General features: G+C 53.5%; 1 protein-coding gene across 1 annotated transcript; it reads right to left on the bottom strand.

Annotated features, from left to right (window-relative positions):
* Positions 1–14928: 14928 nt before the first annotated feature.
* C1QL2 (complement C1q like 2) lies at positions 14929–17114 on the bottom strand. Its single transcript, XM_059051901.2, has 2 exons — positions 16399–17114; positions 14929–15771 (listed from the first exon to the last, which is right to left on the bottom strand). The coding sequence occupies exons 1-2, from the start codon at positions 17080–17082 to the stop codon at positions 15592–15594; spliced, it is 864 nt and encodes a 287-aa protein (XP_058907884.1). The 5' UTR covers positions 17083–17114; the 3' UTR covers positions 14929–15591.
* Positions 17115–18243: the final 1129 nt, after the last annotated feature.

The following is an 18243-nucleotide window of genomic DNA, read 5'->3' as shown; positions in this document are numbered from 1 at the left end:
GAGGGGGCCATGATAATACCCGGGGAAAACACAGTCCAGACAGAGGGGCAGCAGGGGCAAAGGTCACGAACGGGAGAACGCTTGGCGAACTACAAGATGTCAGGCAGGCCAGTGATCCCCGGAGCAGTAAACGAGGACAGGGGACCACAGATGGTGGTGACAGTGATAACAGAATGAATGAATGAACGATGCTCAGGAGAACAGAATCTAAATTTGGGTCTCGGGCCACCTACAAGGTGAGCAAGGCACTCCAGCCCTCTGTCTCCCATCCCCCACCTACAGAAAGAGAATCATCATAGGTGCCCAACTCATTGAAATGAGAATTATGTTCCCCAAAAGCCCAGACTAGGAATTAAGAGGACTTGATCGGGAGTCTCATTTCTGCTTCAGGCAGGTCATTTCACTTCTCTGAGCCTCGGTTTTCTCATCTGTCAAGTGGGAATCATGGTGCCTTATCCTGCCAATCTCAGCGGGTTATGGTCTGGATCAAATTACTTGGTCCATATGTGAATGTCTTGTAAATTTCACATGTCAGACAATTAGAGGGGCTTTTTGAATACTTGAGGGCAGCTGAGCCGTGAGGTTCCCGGGGCAGAAGCTCTCCCTTGCCCCTTAGCTCCTTCTGGGGCGGCTCTTCTTCTTCTGCTCTTGCTCTCAGTGTTCCTCAGTTCCTGTTTGCTCCTCAGCCCCTGTGTCCTGCATCATTCAGAGAGTACTCCCTTTGCCCTATAGAAAATGGGGTGCTCACTCCTCAGGGGGAAAGGGACCCGTCGCGCCCTCCTCCATCCACCCTCCCTCTACACCGTGTCTTTCAAGATGGACATCTGACCCTGCCTCTCCCTGCTTCCAACCCTCCCCTGTTTCCCCAGGCCCTCAGACAAACATCTCATCTCTCTCTCACGTCACACAAGGCCATCTGGCCCCTGCTAAACTGTCGAGCCTCCTTCTGGCTAGTCTTTGGCTACAATGAACCAATTTTAATTGCTCTGGACACTACCCGGACTCATGCATCCACACCTTTGTACCATTTCCTTTGCCTGGAATGTCCTCTCAAGGGCCACCAATTCCTACCCAACTGCCCGGAGAACTCCTATTCATCCTGCAAACCCAATGTAGATGTCTCTTTTGAGGGCAAGCCTTCCTGGATCATGTGCTCTTTCCTTCACAGATGATGTCAGCTCTCCCTTCTGCTATGCTCCCCTAGATTTTATATATTCTTCTCTCACTGTCCTTGTACCATGATGCCCTTTGATGTGTCCATCCTGTCCCTCCACCAGACCATGAATGAGCTTCTTAAGGAGAGCACCTAGGTTATCTCCATTAACCCAGCACCTGCTGCAAGACCTGGTGCATAGTAGGTGGATGTGAAACTTTTACTGAGAGGAAATGAAATGTACTTTTGGGGAGACACAGCCCCTTTGCACTGAAGCTCAAAGGAATTTGTAGTGATCTTCCCAAATCGGACAAGTGTGTACCTGGTCGTCTTTTCCATCCTATTGTATGTGGCAGCTCTGAAGTGAAAGGAAGGCCGGCTGTCTACATTCTAAGCTTGGTGAATATTACAAATGACCACATTAGTGAGACAGGCATTTTAGGTGATTTCATACTGACCCATGTAAGAAAGGCTCTAAATTTAGTGCCCCCAAAACAGAGGCTGGTGAATTTGTAGCCTCACAAACAGCCCACATTGGGTAGGAAGCTGAATTCGATGTTCATGTCAGAGGAGCAATATCTGGTACCTGAAGTAAGACTAATTTTATTATTAAATTATCAACACTGATTTACTGAGAAATACGGTACTGCCTGGAGCTATTTTTAACCTCCCGCCTCAGCCCCAATCGGCAAACAAATCATCCTTTGAAGGACACTGCATTTGCAAAAGTGAATTAGGTGAATAAATATCCATCTATTCATGAAATTTCTTTATTGAGAAATAAATAAATAACAGCCCCTGAATGCCTTCATTGTCCCCCTGGCAGGTTTCCACGAAGATGACAGCTTCTGCTGAGCACGGCAGCGACCATGGGAGGGGCCACCCCTGCAAGGCACCGGTCTGAGAATGGGTGGGAAGTGTACCAGCCTGGGTACCTGCCTGGGAAGCCTGGGGCTCCAGGCCTGGGCCAGGGCTTGCGGGATTGGTGACATCTTCCCCACCTCTGGCACGTGGTCAATCTCTGCACCTAGAGCTCCCCAACCATCCCTGAGATGGCAAGCTCAGGCTCTGGTACTAGCTTGTGGTGGTTCTGCCACTTTTGATTTCTGGGACAGTGGGATAGTTACTTACCCTTTCGGTGCCTCAGTTTCCTCATATATAAAATGGGGATAATACCACCTCATTATTGGGTTGTTGGGTGCATTTAATGAGATAACATGTTTAAAATGCTTAGAAGGGTGCTTGGCACATAGCAAGAGCCTAGGAAATTTTACTTATTGCTCTAGTCATCATTGCTGGGACAGGGAAAAAGGCAAAGACAGAAGCATCCCTCAGGTGGGCCAGGTGATACCGTGGAGGAGCACAGGCCTTGGAGTCAGACCTGGATTCCAGCGCCAGCTCCACCTCACCCAGCTGTGTGACTGTGGGCAAGCTACTTGACCTTTCTGTTCCTCAGATCCCAGGTCCATGAAGTGAACGTCATCACACCTACCTCCGAGGGAAAACATGAGATCATAAATGTAAAGTGTACAACATGGCACCTGGCACTAAGTGCTCAATAAACAATGGATAGTTAGTTAGTAACAGGAGAGTCACTCATACGAAAATTAATGCGGTCACTAATTCCTTCTGCTGCATTCTCAGCACTCTTTTTTTCCCTCTTCTTTCCCTCCCGTCCCACAACCTGGTGCTTAACTGGGATAAAATGAGAATCAGGAATCCACCCCGAAGGAGAAAGATACACTCAATTTACTGAACCAATGGCATCTTTATTTAAAATGTTGATATTTTGTTTATCATGGATTGCGTTGATGTTGATGTTTTCGATGCAGCGTTAAAATTATCCGTCTTGATTACCGAGGAGTTTTTGGCAGCCCCTGAAGTGCTGTTCCTCACCCTAGTCCCGGCCCTGCTTAGTACCTCCATGTGGGAAAGCAGGAAGCTGCCTTTGGCTGGGGAGTGAGATGGAGGGAGAGAGGTAGGCTGGGAGGCAGTAGGGCTGGATCCCCATCCCCCAGTCCACTAGCTTGGGGACTTAGAGGGTACCCTGTCGGTGCTGGGCCTCATGGGAGGTTTACCAAGCAAGGAGCTGAGAGTAATGTCTGCCATTTGATGGTGTCCACACTTCGTCTGCCCCATCCTCCTGGGATGAGAGTAATGGGGGAGTTAATTAGGAAAACACTGGCTGGGCCCCTGGCCCCTAGCAGCTGCCCACAAACACTAGATCATTGTCAGCTCACACAGAGGAAACCATTACTTGCTGTTTGAGGGCTGGGGCCACGGGATCCCGAACTTGGCAGCCCCGTTAGTCCAGCAGTGTGAAAGGGGGCAGCTGGCCGTGGGCAGCGAGGGCTACTTAGCCAGCTCCCCAGAACACACACCTTAGAGACAAGCTGTCACGGCCTTCAGGTCCTGGAGCTCCGTGGGGAAGGCGCCTCCTCCTGTCCCCCAGCCACATGTGCACCAGGCTAGGTGGTGGGCTTGCTCCTCCTTTACTTCCACAAGAAGTCCTCCCCTCCAATTTCTAACTTAGTAGATGTAAGACACAAGCCTAAGTTTCTCCCCCTGCAGCCAGACCTCTGAACACAGATGACAGAGTAGGAGCTGTGGAGGGCCCTCCAGATACGGGGACACGTGTGCCACCCCAGCAAAGGTGGCCAGCCGAGTGGAGGGTGCAGCCTGTGGCCATGGGCCAAGCAAGGGCTCAGACAAACCCCACACAGGGCACAGGGTGCAACCAAACTCAAGGCAGGGAGCGTGCAGCGCCCCAGACTCTCAGGGTCCTGCAGAGGGGGCAGGAAGCGCCTTGGGCTTTGCCTCAGGAGAGGGGCCAGATCCCCGGCTACCTCACATATTTATAAGACAGATCTTGTGTGTGGACGTACAGTTTCAGCCTCACCAGTGGGGAGCTTCTTGTTCTCAAATGCCAGTCACTTAGGGGTAGGCTGTCATGCTCCTTTCTGGGTGAACTCACTGATAGGTGAGAGCCCTACCCCCGTTTCTGTCAGTAAGGAGCTGTTTGGAGAAAGTGAGGAAGGGGCAGATGGGGGTTTCTGGAAGCTCTGTCACCGGACTGGGAGTACTTCGTGTGAAGACTGTCTTCCCAGCATGTACACGGGGCCTGGTGTGCAGGTATGCATTGAATTCATGGACAAAGGATGGATAGGTGGACGGATGGATGGATGGGTGGGTGGATGCGTGGTGGACGGGCAGATGCTTTAGTTGATACATACAGGAGTTATTAGAGGGCCAGGGTACATGCAGGAGAGTGGTCTGCTCCATGTAGCCTAGAATAGGGGTAGGAAGCCTTCTGCTTCCTCCCAGCCCCCTCATGTTTACATATCCACACCCCACACTTTGAGCCCACAGAAACCCTGAGAATCTGACTGGGAGGCCATTCCCAGCAGGACAGTTAACGAGCTCTGTGGCCTTGGACCAATCACCTCACTTATCTTAACCTAAGTCTCCCCTACAGGTAATCGGACGTGTAATCGCTGACCCACTCAGTGACAAAGGTCATACAGAAATCAAAGGGGAAGGAGCTCTCTGTAATCTCAGCTTGCTGGGGGCTATGGGGCTCGAGCAGCGCTGCAAATTAGAGAGCAAATAGCTGCCCAATGTGCTTCAGAAAGCATCAATCAATCAAATCAATCAGAATGTTAAGTTGCTGCTGCTACATGTCAGGCATCTGCATCTCTGTTTCCAAGGCATCTTGATGTGGGTCCTTTAGGCAACTCCAGGACCCTCCTCACCTCCAGGTCCTCACTTCCCCCTCATCTAGCCCTCAGCCCGGGACCCCAGCCCATCCCTGACCCACCCCATAACAAACTCCAGACACATTTCAGGGAGAGTCAGCCGCCGCGTGTGCTGAGTGTGTTGAGGGCAAAGGGGGTGAACTAATGGTGTAAAATCATTCCACCTTTCCAGTGTGGGGTAAGAAAGGCCTAAGTAACAGGGTCTTATGGGCCACAGATGGCACCAAAACCGACACAGTCACCCCTGATATGTTCAAGCACCCACATACAGGCACACCTCATCGTACATACAAATGTCCCAGCCACAATAAACCTGCGTACACACCACACACACACACACACACACACACACACACACACACACACACACACACACAAACTCAAGCACACAGAGGCTCCAGGAGAAACCCCCTCCCAGAGGCAAGCCCCACCCCATGCCTTTGCCTATGCTGGTCCCTTCCTACGAGAATGGCACCTCAACTCCCTGCCGACCCCCACCTACATGTGGCTTTCCAGGAGAGGGAAGCTTCCGTGCCTCTTTGTGGCTCCTCTCCAGGCTCCAGCCTAGGCTCAGCGGCTCCCTCCTTGGTGCAGCCTCCTTCCTGCTGCAGGTGACAAGTTTCCAGGCCTGAGCCCTGGTGCGGCTCCTCCCCTCCACTGAGAGTTCCCGCGGGACTGGGACTCATCTCAGGACATCTTGAATCCCAGACCCGGCATGGAGCTCCATATAGATGGGGCGGCGATCAATAACTCTTTGGAGAATGAATAAATAACCAGCAAATGTTCAGTGTGTGAGTCCTTCCTGCTCAGCCTCATTGCAAGCCCCATAAGGATGAGGGCTAAAACGTACAGCGCCAACTCTGACTCAGAGGTCTCCTCCTCTGGGAAGTCCTCCTGAGGGTTCCAGCCCTTCCCAGGCCCTCTCACCTTTAGGTGGAGATCCCCAAGCGCAGAGCAGCCATCTGGGCAGCTCTCCCCATGTGTGCATGGTCTCACCACGCCCTGCAGCACCTCTGTTGTGTGGAGCAGGGGGAAGGGGGAAGTGGAGGATGGCAGGACAGAGCTGGGCTTGACCTCGGAATCCACCACTTCTTACACGCAGGGCTGTAGCACAGTTCACTTAACCTCTCAAGTCTCAGCACCCTCGGCTGTGAGGTGGAAAGAAAAACACCCATCTTGCAGGGCTGCAAAGAGTTTCAAACGAGGTCACACGAGCCACATGCGCCTCCCAACAGGCACTCAACAACGGGAGGGAGCGCTATGGCTATTATCACTGATAAGTATCGTTCCTGTCACCAGCCAGACTGAAAGAGGGTAGCGACCAGGTCCCCTGCTGCAGTGCTGGGTGCACGGTGGACACCCAGTAAGCAGATTTTGAATGGAACACATGGCAAAGCTGGTTCTCAAAGCCCAGAGACCAGCGTACTTCTCCCATCGGACTCTGCACCCTCAAGCAGGGTCTGGGTCTCCTGGGAGTGCATCCTGGTGCTGGGGGAGAAAAAGAAGAAACCAGCCTTCCAAAGACTTGTGAGGTCCGTGTGGATCTCACAGAGGCAGGGCAGGCCTTGAAAGAGGCCACGGCCTGGACCGCGTGCCCTCAATGTACCCTTTTGCGTGGGCCGTGCCCAGCCTCCTCTCACTCAGCCCCAGGAGCTCTGGCAGGGATTAGTGGGTGTTCTCACTATGCAGGGCGAGAGGCCCTAAGCCACTGGGATGTACCCATCAATCTGAAATCAGGCTGTGATAGAGCTTGGCCGTCAATGGGAGTTTGCATATTCATGCAGCAGAGCCCTGAGACTTAGTCACAGCTCCAAGCCCAACTGCGCAGGGACTTATTAGCCTGAAGTCAACAAGGGAGCCCCACCAGGGTCTGCACAGGACCGTTGCATGCACACCAACGAACAGGGACCGGGAAGGGCCTGGGTTAGGGTTAGGGTGAGGGTTAGGTTTAGGGCGTGGGGCTCATCCTCTCTGGGAGGCCAAAACTTGAACAGTGAGAAAGGCACTAGTCTGAATTCTGGCTCTGACATACAACCGTTGAAAATGGCCAGTCACCTCCTCATCTGTGAAATGGGTGCAATTATGTTTACCTCACAGACTCACTGAAAGGACTGTAGATATGTTGGGAAATGCCCTTGGTGGCTCCTACACCAATGGCATGCTTGTAAATGCCAGCCGTTGTCACTGAGATCCTGCTGTTTCTCATTCTCAGCAGCCTTGGTTTGATGCTTCCTGAGATGCGTCATCTCAGCAGAAAACAGAGCAGTCCCTAATAATTAACTATGTCAACAACAATACCTACCACCCCCCGGACTGAAGCACTTACTCTGTGCCCCATACTGTATTATCTCATCTCATTAAATCCTCCTAACCACCCACGTGGTAGGCACACTGGCCCCATTTTACAGATGGGTAATGTGAGCCTCAGCAAGTTAAATATCTGTCAAAGTATTGCAGAGGCAGTCTATGGTAAAGGTGGATTTGAATCCAAGTCCAAAGAGAACTGTTGAGTTCCACTGAATAACAGTAGCTTAGAAAAGTTTCCAGGTGGTATAGATGGAAAAGTGACTTTTTAAAAACAAATATTTAAACGCTGATAATAATCAACTTTTACTGGGTATTTCCCATTAACATAGCTGACGTCCGTTAACTCATTCACCCCTCGCAGTAGTCTTATGGAACAGGTGGCCTTTTATGGAAGAGGAAACCATAGCTCAGAGAGGTTATATGACAAGTATCAGAATGAGAGACAGGGCATTAGATTATGAGAAGCAGGGCCTTTGAGTCAGACAGACCTGAGCTTCAAACTTGGGCACTTCCTTGCTGTGTGATCTTGAGCAAATCACCAGACCTCTCTGTGCCTCAATTTTGCCCCTCTCCCAGAGTTGTTAGAATTTTTGAGCTATGTAACTTGCTGAGCCTCACTTTCCTTCCTTGTTGATATTAAGCAAGATAATACAGATAAAGGGCTCAGCTCAATTTTTTTTAACATCTTTATTGGAGTATAATTACTTTACAGTGTTGTGTTAGTTTTTGCTGTATGACAAAGTGAATCAGCTATTCGTATGCATGTATACCCATATCCCCTCCCTCTTGCGTCTGCCTCCCTCCCTCCCTCCCTATCCCACCCCTCTAAGTGGTCACAGAGCACCAAGCTGATCTCCCCGTGCCATGCAGCTGCTTCCCACTAGCTATCTACTGTACGTTTGGTAGTGGATATATGTCCGTCCTGCTCTCTCACTTCGTCCCAGCTTACCCTTCCCCCTCCATGTGCCCTCAAGTCCATTCTCTACATCTGCGTCTTTATTCCTGTCCTGGCCCTAGGTTCATCAGAACCTTTTTTATTTTAGATTCCGTATATATGTGTTAGCATACAGCATTTGTTTTTCTCTTTCTGAGTTACGTCACTCCGTATGGCAGACTCTACAACTCTTTTTTCTCTTTCCACTCAGTGTCATGGCCTGGTTGCTCTTAAAGGGCTGAGCTATTCTGGTGCACGCAGCTGCTGGTGCGCTGCTCAGTCCGGTTCCAGGGCACATGTCAGATGCCCACGGTGACCTGGCATCCCTGTGCCTGTGTCAGTCTCTTCAGCCGGCCTGCAGTCACCAGGCATCCCTGCAGAACATCCCGCCCTCCGCTGCTGCCTGCCCCCACCCCCAGGTGCAGTGCGTCCTGGAGAGGCAGCAGCACCCAGCCCTGGACAAGGGAACTGCAAGAGAGGAAGGGAGGAGGGAAGGGGGCCATTCCGCAAACCTCAGGCTGGGGACCTGGGTACACAACCGAGTAGGCAAATGGAAGGAATTCCCTTCCTCTTCCCTGTACCAGCAGGAGCAAAACTTGGCTGGCGGGAGTTGATCTCTTTCTTTCTTTCATTTACTCAGTCCCAGGGGAAGGGCTGCTGGGTGTAGGTAACATGCCAAGAGGTAGATAGTGAGAACAGGAGGAGGGGACCCACTTGAATAATCTGAAAATTAGATGGAAGACATTGTTTACATTGCTTTGAAAATAAGGCAGGATTTCCCCACAGAGGGGCAGAATCTGTATCTAAACGGAAGAGCAATCTTGTTAGCAGAGGCTGTTCCTCTGCTAGAGTAGGGGTGTAAGAAACAGCTTCCAGGTCTAATGATGGCAGATCCAATCTTCCATCTGTTTAACCAGTCTATGTCCATCGTCTATGGTCAACGGCTTGCACCTCGGTGGAAGCCCCTTAACATTGTTCAAGGGTGATCACTAGGAGAGAGAGCCGGTGCAGAGCCTGCCAATGTTTAGAGTTTTAAATTCGTCCCGAACAAATCCACACATACGTACATTAGAAAAGTCTCGAAGAATACAAATCAAGCTGTTAACAGAAATTACCTCTGGGGAAGGAGACTGCATAGGGAGAGAGGGAATTTTTATTTTCTGTCTTATATTTCTGTATATTGTTTACATTTTTTTGCAAGTGCAGATTGCATCAACAATTTTTCAAAAGATGTTTTCCATTTGGAGAAAATAAAAGCATCCTGACTGCAAAAGCACCAACTGAGGGACCCCACTGGAAGTGAGGCTACTGCCCAAGCACCTGCAGAAGCTTGAGGGACATCCTGAAGGCCCTGGGGGGAGGAGACCTAAATCAGCCCAGAAACCACAGTGGGCAGTAGTCATAATTTCATGTCAACTGGACAGTTCTCCTGCTTTCTAGACATGTAACCGGGACCTTGAAGCTTGCAATAAATGCTCTTTTGCAGTCTTCACCACTCACCCAAACCTTAACAACTCAGGGTCAGGGATGGAGGCAGATGGGGACCCATTGGTTCAGAGCAGTACGCAGCTTGCTGGGAAGACCTCTTCTGATCCTGCTGTAAAGTCAGACACTAGAGGTCTTTCCAAAATCTTCCCTGTCAGGATCCCCCAGGATTCCTGCATCCATCCATCCATTTCACAAATGTTTATTGAGTACCTACTGTTTACCAGGCACCATTCTAAGTGTTGGAGTTGGGAATGTGGGCCTCAGTGGTGACTCACACAGATGCTGGGTCTGCCTTGTGAAGCCTGCCATCCATGGGGAAGACAGACAGCTGAACAGGGGATTACAGCCTTTGGTGAGGAAGATGAGAGTTCTGTGGTCCTTAGGGGAAGGGGCACCAGGGGGAGGGCTAGAAGGCTACTAGAAGAGAGGTGTGCCTGAGGGAGGGGTGGGAGCCAACCCGGAGGAGAGGATTCCAAGTACACGAAACAGCATGCCTGATGCATGGAACAGTAAGAAGGAAGAGAGTGAGAAGTCTGGAAATCAACTGCTTACACTATTGGGAGAGAGCAGACACTTAGGAGCCTCCACAGCACGTGACTTCACCTCTGGAGTGCTTGAAGGGGAGCCTTGCTTGTATCAGGGTGCCTTCGTTGTGGCTTGCGTTTGAGGCCTCACCACCCTGCCCTGCCTATATTCCCAAAAGATTTCGTTTCCAGGCTCCAACAGACTTCAGCACCAGTCCCTTGACCCCATCTTGGGCAAGTCACTGCACCTCCTTGTGCCTCAGTTTCCTCATCTGTAAAGTGGGAGAATAGCAGTACTTACTTCACGGGGGCGTTGTGAGGAAACAATTGTGCCCTAGCACCAATTCTTGGCACATTGCGAGGGCTTAATCCATAAAAACTGTAGCTCTGCCTGGTTGGCCATGACCATGGTGCAGTGAGTGTGAAAGCTAGAAGACAGGCACATGGGGGTTGTTGCATTATTCTGTTTCCTTTTGAGTATTTTTGAAATTCTTATGACAAAATTTATATTTTAAAATGACTGCTCCTATCATTTACTTCAACTACTGCTGGGACCCGTGCTCCTTTGTGTAACACCCTCATTGGATGAAGGAAACTAGGGTATGGCAATACCGGGAGACCAAAACATGCTTCTAGAATTCCACATTTTCACTTGCCAGCTTCATCCTCCACAACGTCCGGCAGGGCCCTGGGAGAGGTCTTGTCCCCAGCCCGGCCCGTCCTGATTCCAGGATTTGGTTCCAATGCCAACGTCAGTTTTCAAAATCAGATAAGAGAAGGAAATATTGAAACTTTAGTTCTATTTACTTTTAATCTAAAAAGGAGAGAGAAAATCAAGCATTACTAATACTTAAAATATGGATTGAAACTATGCACTCAAAGAACTAAAGTGCACAGACTTACCCGGGACTCATAAAAGAACATATTTTTGCCTAAGATTCCGGAAAAATGGCAAGTTGAAGGGAAACACTTGGATTAGCCCTTGTTTCTTTTTGTTGCAATGAGAGGAGACTTGTGTCCAAACTTGGTTAGCCAGCTGGAATATAGATACGGACTTGAATGTGGAGATCCTTCGATGAATATAAACACAAAAAGATAGAATTTTGAAAGTATGGATTGATAGTGGTATACATAAATTATTCATAAGTCAGATACGTATATTGGGGCTGAGGGCTCCAAAAAATGTTTGTCCAGTAGGACTGCATGGTCAGCGAAGTTTAAGCAAGTGGTCTCCACAATATGACCTCTCCATTGTGTCATCATAACTCCATGCAGAGGGAAGCTTAGATGTTTTGTCTTGGGTTCCCAAGAGAGCCACCTGTCACACAGATGGGAGGTTCATGTAGCAGACGGCATAACTTCTTTCCGAATTTCCAGGGCCAGGTGTGTATCTCATGCTCACAGGGAGCCCTGAAAATAATTACTCGCCCAGATGTGGACTCTGGGAATGAAACAAGGACCCTCTCTGCAATCAGGGACAGCCATGCTCACTTCAGCTAACCCACCCCCACCCAGCAAGAGGAAGAGCTATTATAGGAGAAAGTGGTCGCTGGCCCCTAAGGAGAAGGGTGGTGGTGGGGTTGCCGGCGGAGACACACAGGTAAACATGGAGCATTTGGAGTTGGTGAGCAAAGGGTCCCGCCATCAACGCTGAACCCAAGGCAGGAAGTTCAGCCAAATGCCTCAGGAGTCTGGTGTGCTCTCTGGGGGCAGCCTGGGCCAAAGAAACAGATCCTTCACCTCGTCTGACCCTTTAAAGGGGGCTGAGACTCCCGAATTCAGAGAAAGGAGTGGGAAGTGTGTCCCACCCGTTTGCCCTCCTCTCAAACACCTGGGAGCTCTGAGAGGTGCATGCACTCCATCTGTGCAGTCAGGCAGAGGCACGGCCTGGAGGCCTGAGTTCAAGTCCACACTCAGTCTCTTACAAGCCTTGTGAACACAGGCAAAAGCCACTAGGCCTCTCTGAGCCCTAATTTCCCCACCTCCCAAATGGACAGAATAATACCTTCTCTACTTCTGGGAAGATGCAAGTATGATCATCCATCCCAACCTAAAAACACAGGTAGGGCTTCCCTGGTGGCGCAGTGGTTGAGAGTCCGCCTGCTGATGCAGGGGACGCGGGTTCGTGCCCCGGTCCGGGAGGATCCCACGTGCCGCAGAGCGTCTGGGCCCGTGAGCCATGGCCGCTGAGCCTGCGCGTCCGGAGCCTGTGCTCCTCAACGGGAGAGGCCGCAACAGGGAGAGGCCCGCGTACCGCAAAAATAAATAAATAAAATAAAATAAAATAAAATAAAATAAAATAAAAACACAGGTAGAAAATGGACCCAAAAGTAATTAGGAACTTAAAGTGATACTTCACAACTGATTGATAATAATTCGCAACCCAACTAGAGACAAAAAGGATGTGTCTGGAGAAAATAGTTTCTTTCATCTCACATGCACCCCGAGACTGATGGCACACAGAGGTGGCAGAGGTCTCCCCATCGCTACCTGCCCCACCACAGGGAGTCCTCCAGGAAGGTCGTGGGATTGCAGATCAATGGGTCGTGAGGGGCCTGCCTGGGACACAGAGAACGCGTCGACACAGAGAGAGCTGCCCCTCAGCCGGCAAGCTCCTGCCATGGGCCACGCCTCCCACCGGCTGCCTCATCAATCTGTCATCCTCCTAGTAGCTGACACCTCTGGCAGCACCTCCCAGCAAGCTGGGCATTAGAATTGCAAGAAGCCCGGTTGCCCCGGGGAATACAGATGGAGGAATCTCAGATTCAAATTTGTCCAAGTATCGTGAACAGCCGGACCCAGGCAAGGCGTTTCTACTGCCCTTCCACCAAAGGGGAGTGTTGGGGGGTTTTGTTAGAAGTACAAATTGCTTCTTAATGCAGAGGATAAAGCTGGGCTCCTTAGAAATTCCTCCTGCTCCCAGGAAAGCCACCGCTGCATGTCAATTTTAATTTTTGAAATTTAAACTGAGGGCTTTGTGTCTAAGCTCCATCTCATCGGAGGAAGGAGAGGAATAAGTCAAAAAGGATTAGGGGCCCGCTGGGGATTGCAGATCCATAGCAATTAGACTTCATTTGAGTCTCAGATATTTGGTTTTAATCGCATTTCTGGATGATACAATCGACAAGCCATCAGAAATTGATACGTATGCAACGGTAGACGGTAGACGGGGTTGGCTCTGCCCTCCCCAGTTCCTGGGCTCAGCTGGGTTTGGGCTCCACAGTCCCTGGGGGTGGGGGGGTGGGAGGGATTGGGACTCATTTGGGTCTGAAACTGGAGAGATGGCGGTTTGCACATGGATGTTGTTTTGTTTTGTTTTTTTTTTCTCTGTATGCGGGCCTCTCACTGTTGTGGCCTCTCCCTTTGTGGAGCGCAGGCTCCAGACGTGCAGGCTCAGTGGCCATGGCTCACGGGCCCAGCCGCTCCGCGGCACGTGGGATCTTCCCGGACCGGGGCACGAACCCGTGTCCCCCGCATCGGCAGGCGAACTCCCAACCACTGCGCCACCAGGGAAGCCCTGGATGTTGTTTTTTCCCTCGCTCCCTTTGAGCACTTTATCCCTGGATTCGAAACAGATGCAATCATTGCTAATATTCAAGTGAATGACGCTAAAACAAATAAAATAAGAGCAGATAAAATAAGAGCATAAAGAGAAAGAGCGACAGACACAGGACTCGAGGCGGGGAGTATAACTGTCTTTTAAATGGGAATCACGGTTCTCAGCGTCCTCCAGGAATTAAAGCTGAGCACGATGCAATTTGGGGGCAGACATGTAGCCATGAACATGTCACACACCACACTGACATGACTCCATGAATACGTATATGTGTGCATGTGTGTAACATGGATTAGCGATGACAGCCACAACATTATATCCACATGGGGTGTGTGTGTGTGTGTGTGTGTGTGTGTGTGTGTGTGTATCCAGTTTTACATAGGTAGCACACTCTGGGGTTGCCTCTGTGTACACATTCACATTTCTCTTCAAACAACTGGTCAAAACGAGCTCCGTAAATACTAACAGGTTGCTAACTAGTTATTTTGTAGATAACGTACTGTTTATCGGAACTCAACCGAAACACAGAATAAAAGAGTGAAAAGAAAAGAAATCAACACCACGTGGCGTGTGTGTGTGGAATGGTGAAAGGAAGGAAAGAGGGGGACCAAACGAACACGGTCAGGTTCAGAGCAGGTGTCCCCACACCACTGTGCACACGGGAAGACCCGCAAAACGGGGTGTCCCACTGCCAGGGATAGAGTCTATCTCAGTTACCACACAGCTCTGGGTGACTTCAGCAAGCTGGACAGTCCACAGAATTGCCTCAGTTGACCAGTTCCTTGGAGAGTTACGGACCCATAAATTAATGGACATTAACTGTAGAGCTGAGTGTACTATGTGCCTGAGTGGGTGTGTTTCCTCAGGGATCTCTGTACATCCTTTTAGGAGATCTCAGACATCACTAGACGGCAAATACCTCATTCATGCCTCTCATTTTGCAGAAATGCCTCCTCTCCCCCTTTCTTTCTCCAGAAACTCCTGGACTTTGACCTCCTCCCACAAGGCTGGAAGCCTGAAGATCCAAAGCTCCCTCTCCTGTCACCCTCAAAATCTCCCTCCCACCCTCCTCTGGGCCCCTCCAATTTAAGGCAGCAGCCCAGCCCAGGGGAGACCCCTCGCAAAGGGTGAGATGCTGCCCTCCCATCTCCCCACCTCTTTTCACCCATCCCAGGTGGCAGGGACAAGGCAGTGGCTGGCAACCAGGGTATAGATGGAGCTATTCAGGGCCTAGTTTAGCTCTTTATGTCAAGGGGAACATCTGGAGGCCTGGTCCTGGCGCCACGCTGATAGAGACATTGGAATCCATAGCCTAAAAACATAATTTAATGCGTTGCGGTGGGTCGGAGGCAGGATGGAGTTTCCGTTTGCTGGGATTCTGCTGAGGGTGGGATTTTGGCTTATAGACAGGGACATTCGCACAAGTATTTCGGGTCACAGAGAAGGACGCCCCGGGGAGCTCGTTCTCACTGTGGCCTCCCTCGGGTGGCCCTGGCTGGGAGCCCTCAGTCTCAGGGCGCTCCTAGGAGGAGGGGGACTGGAGGAGGGCCGGCGTCCCTCCGGGCCAGTCCAGTCCAATCACGTTTGCAGTCTGCGCCGCCGCCTCGCCGGGGTTCACATTCACGCTCGCTTCTCCACTCTGGCGTCCCCCTCTCCCGCCCTAGGTTGGGGCCAGGGACCAGGAACACGGTCCAGAGCGTGGCGAGTCGCAGACACACTGAGGTCGGAAGCGGGGCAGGAAGGGCAGCAGGGATGTGTCTTTTCCAGCGATGTCCGGAAGCGTCGGGAAGCGAGAGTGGTCCTCGCCGGGGAACAGAGCGCTCCCACTGGTGTAGGGCGGCCGGAAGGCACCCCACCTCGCGCTCTGGGCGCCTCTAATCCGGGTACAGAAGAAAGCCCGAGAACGTGCTGTACTTGTTGTTGTTGCCTCCATGAGCCTTCCCTCCGTCCAGCTTCACGTACACCTCGTCCCCTGAATCAAGGTGCAGCACCACGCTGTTACTGGCGTAGTCGTAGTTCTGGTCGGCGTCCTGTGCGATGGCGCTGGCCCGGACCTGGGGGGCGAGCGGCCACAGCGGGTGGGCCCGGGCACCTACGCTTGGGCCCTTGCCTGTCCCCCACGTGGCGTGCGCCCTGGCCGGCCTTGCGCCTGCAGCCCCAGGCTCCACGCTCCCCCCCACGCCCGCCCCCAAGCTCCACGCTCTGTCTCCAACTTAAGCAACTCCTTCCCAGTCCCCTATGCTCCGCAGTTTCCAAGTCCGGGAAGGAGGGAGAGAGAGGGCTCCGTGGACACTGACCCAGCGGGGACGGGCGGGAAGCAGGGGCCGGGGCCGAGAAGAAAGGAGACGGGAGGGCACAGGGGAGAATGGGGCGCACAGAGAGCTAAAGAAGAGTGAGGCTTCCGAGGACCCCACGGGGCTTCAGGCGGGTATGCAAGTAGCGGGGAGAGTGCAATTCGGGGAGCGGGGTCTCGGAGCTCTGGGAACGCAACCTCGGGGATAACTGCGACCAGGGCGCACCTGGAAACGGGATGCTGTCGCGCGCTCCCTGCCTGGGCGAGCTCGGGCGCTGGCGAGTGGGGAGAAGGGAGGCTGGGTTCCCAGGCGGTTCGGGGCTCAGGGTGGGAACGAGGGTCCGCGGGGATCTGCGGGGGCGGAGATGGGAGTAGGGGTGTCACTGACCTGCCCGTTCTTGCAGAGGTCCGCCCACATGCTAGTGCCGTCGCCGCCGCGCATGAGGATGTGGTAGGTGAAGAAGTAGATGCCCCGCACCTGGCAGCTGAACTTGCCAGTAGTGGGGTCGTAGTGATTGCCGAGATTGGTGACCACGTCGTCGAATCTGAGCACCTCGTAGCCCTCATGGGGGCTCTTCAGACCCACATAGAAGGCGATCTTAGGACCGCTGAAGGCGGCGTTCAGCGCGCCGGTCACTTCGCCCTCAGAGTCGCCGCCGCCCCCGGTTCCGCCACCCGACACCCCGACACCGCCTGCCGCGCCCGTCGTCAGCTGCAGCCCAGGCAGCCCGGGCCGCCCCGAGTCGCCCTTCTCCCCCGGGGGACCCCTGGGTCCAGGTGGGCCCGGCTCTCCAGGGGGTCCCCGCGGCCCCGGCTTGCCGGGTCGCCCCGGGTCGCCCTTGGGTCCCTGGATGAAAGGGGGCGGAGGGTTGACGCTCAGGTCCTGCATGGCTTCCAGGGCGGTAGTGCTGGGTCCGGGCGGTGGAGCCTTGGCGCCCGCAGGGGCCCCGCCGGGTACCGCGCTGTACGGGTCGCAGATCATGCGGCAGGTGCCCATCATCTCGTAGTGCGCCGCCCCGGGGGGCGCCGCCTGCAGCAGCAACGGCAAGGCGATCAGCAGCCCCAGCGCCATGGCCAGGAGCACGCCGACGGCCGCCAGGCAGGCGCGCCGCCGCCGCTGCCACAGCCGGGAGGCGACCGCCACCAGCTCCTCCTTGCCGCCCGGGGAGGGAATGGTCGGGCGGCTCAGGCGGCCCCGCTCCCCGCGCTCGGGGGCGGACTCCGCGGGTCCCTGCCGCGCCCCCGACGTGGCGACCCCCTGCTCTGGGCGCCCAACTACTTCAGCAAGAGGCGCCCTGGCCCAGGCGCGGGTGCGCACCGCGCTCTGGCTGCTTCGGAGAACGGCGGAGCCCGGCGCGCATGGCCGGGGGCGCACAGGACGAGCCCGGCGCCCCGCGGGTCCCAGCGGCTGCGGCCGGGGAGAGCCGGGTGCGAAGGCGGCGTCCCGCGAGGGCTCGGCCGCGCTGCCTCCGGCCCGGCTCGCCTGGACTCGGCGGGGATCCGCGCGCGGGGAGGGCGCTGGGGCTCCGCGGCGCGCTCCGCTCTGCTCTGCTCTCCAGCTGCTCGCTGGCTCTCGCGCGGAGGGGGGACCCAGCTACCCTGACGTAAGGAGTCCGGGGCTGAGCTGCGGAGGCGGCGAGGAAGCAGCGCGCGCTGCCATCACTTGGGAGACGGCGCCCTCGTGTCATCAGCCTTCGGTCCTCCTCCTCCTCCTCTCCGGCGGCTCCCTCGGCAGAGACGGCGAGGGTGCGGTTCCTCCTGGCGGCGCCTGGGAGCCACAAGTGGGCGCAGCGGGCGCAGCCCGGGCCCAGCTCCTCGGGCACACTCACCGGCGCACACAGGCACCTCTACATGGCCACGAAGGCACCCGGAGTCCCGACGCCAGCAAGGTCCTTCGGGGGTCGCCTAATCCACCCCCTGCCTGCAAGCAGGACTAGACTTAAACCCCCCAGGCAAGGAGAACCTCAGTCCCATAATCCCCAGGAGAGAAGAACTTTCTGAAAGCCCTTCTGAGTTACCTCTTCAGAATGGAATAAATCTCGCTTCTGGATGGTCTTTCACACACCTAGCCTGAGGACTCCAAGCTATCAAATAGGCTCCAGAAGAGCAGCCCACCAACTCTTTGAATGACTCTTTGAAAAGCCCAAAGCCCCGAAAACAAGAGTCTACTAGCCTTAGCCCCTTTCTTCTACCCAAAGAAGGTCTGGTCCTCGCAAAGTTCATTTAAATCCAG

This window comes from Kogia breviceps, chromosome 2 (assembly GCF_026419965.1).
Source record: "Kogia breviceps isolate mKogBre1 chromosome 2, mKogBre1 haplotype 1, whole genome shotgun sequence".
Taxonomy (NCBI): domain Eukaryota; kingdom Metazoa; phylum Chordata; class Mammalia; order Artiodactyla; family Physeteridae; genus Kogia; species Kogia breviceps.
Note: the sequence above shows the minus strand (reverse complement) of the source record. Positions and strands in the feature narration are given on the sequence as shown.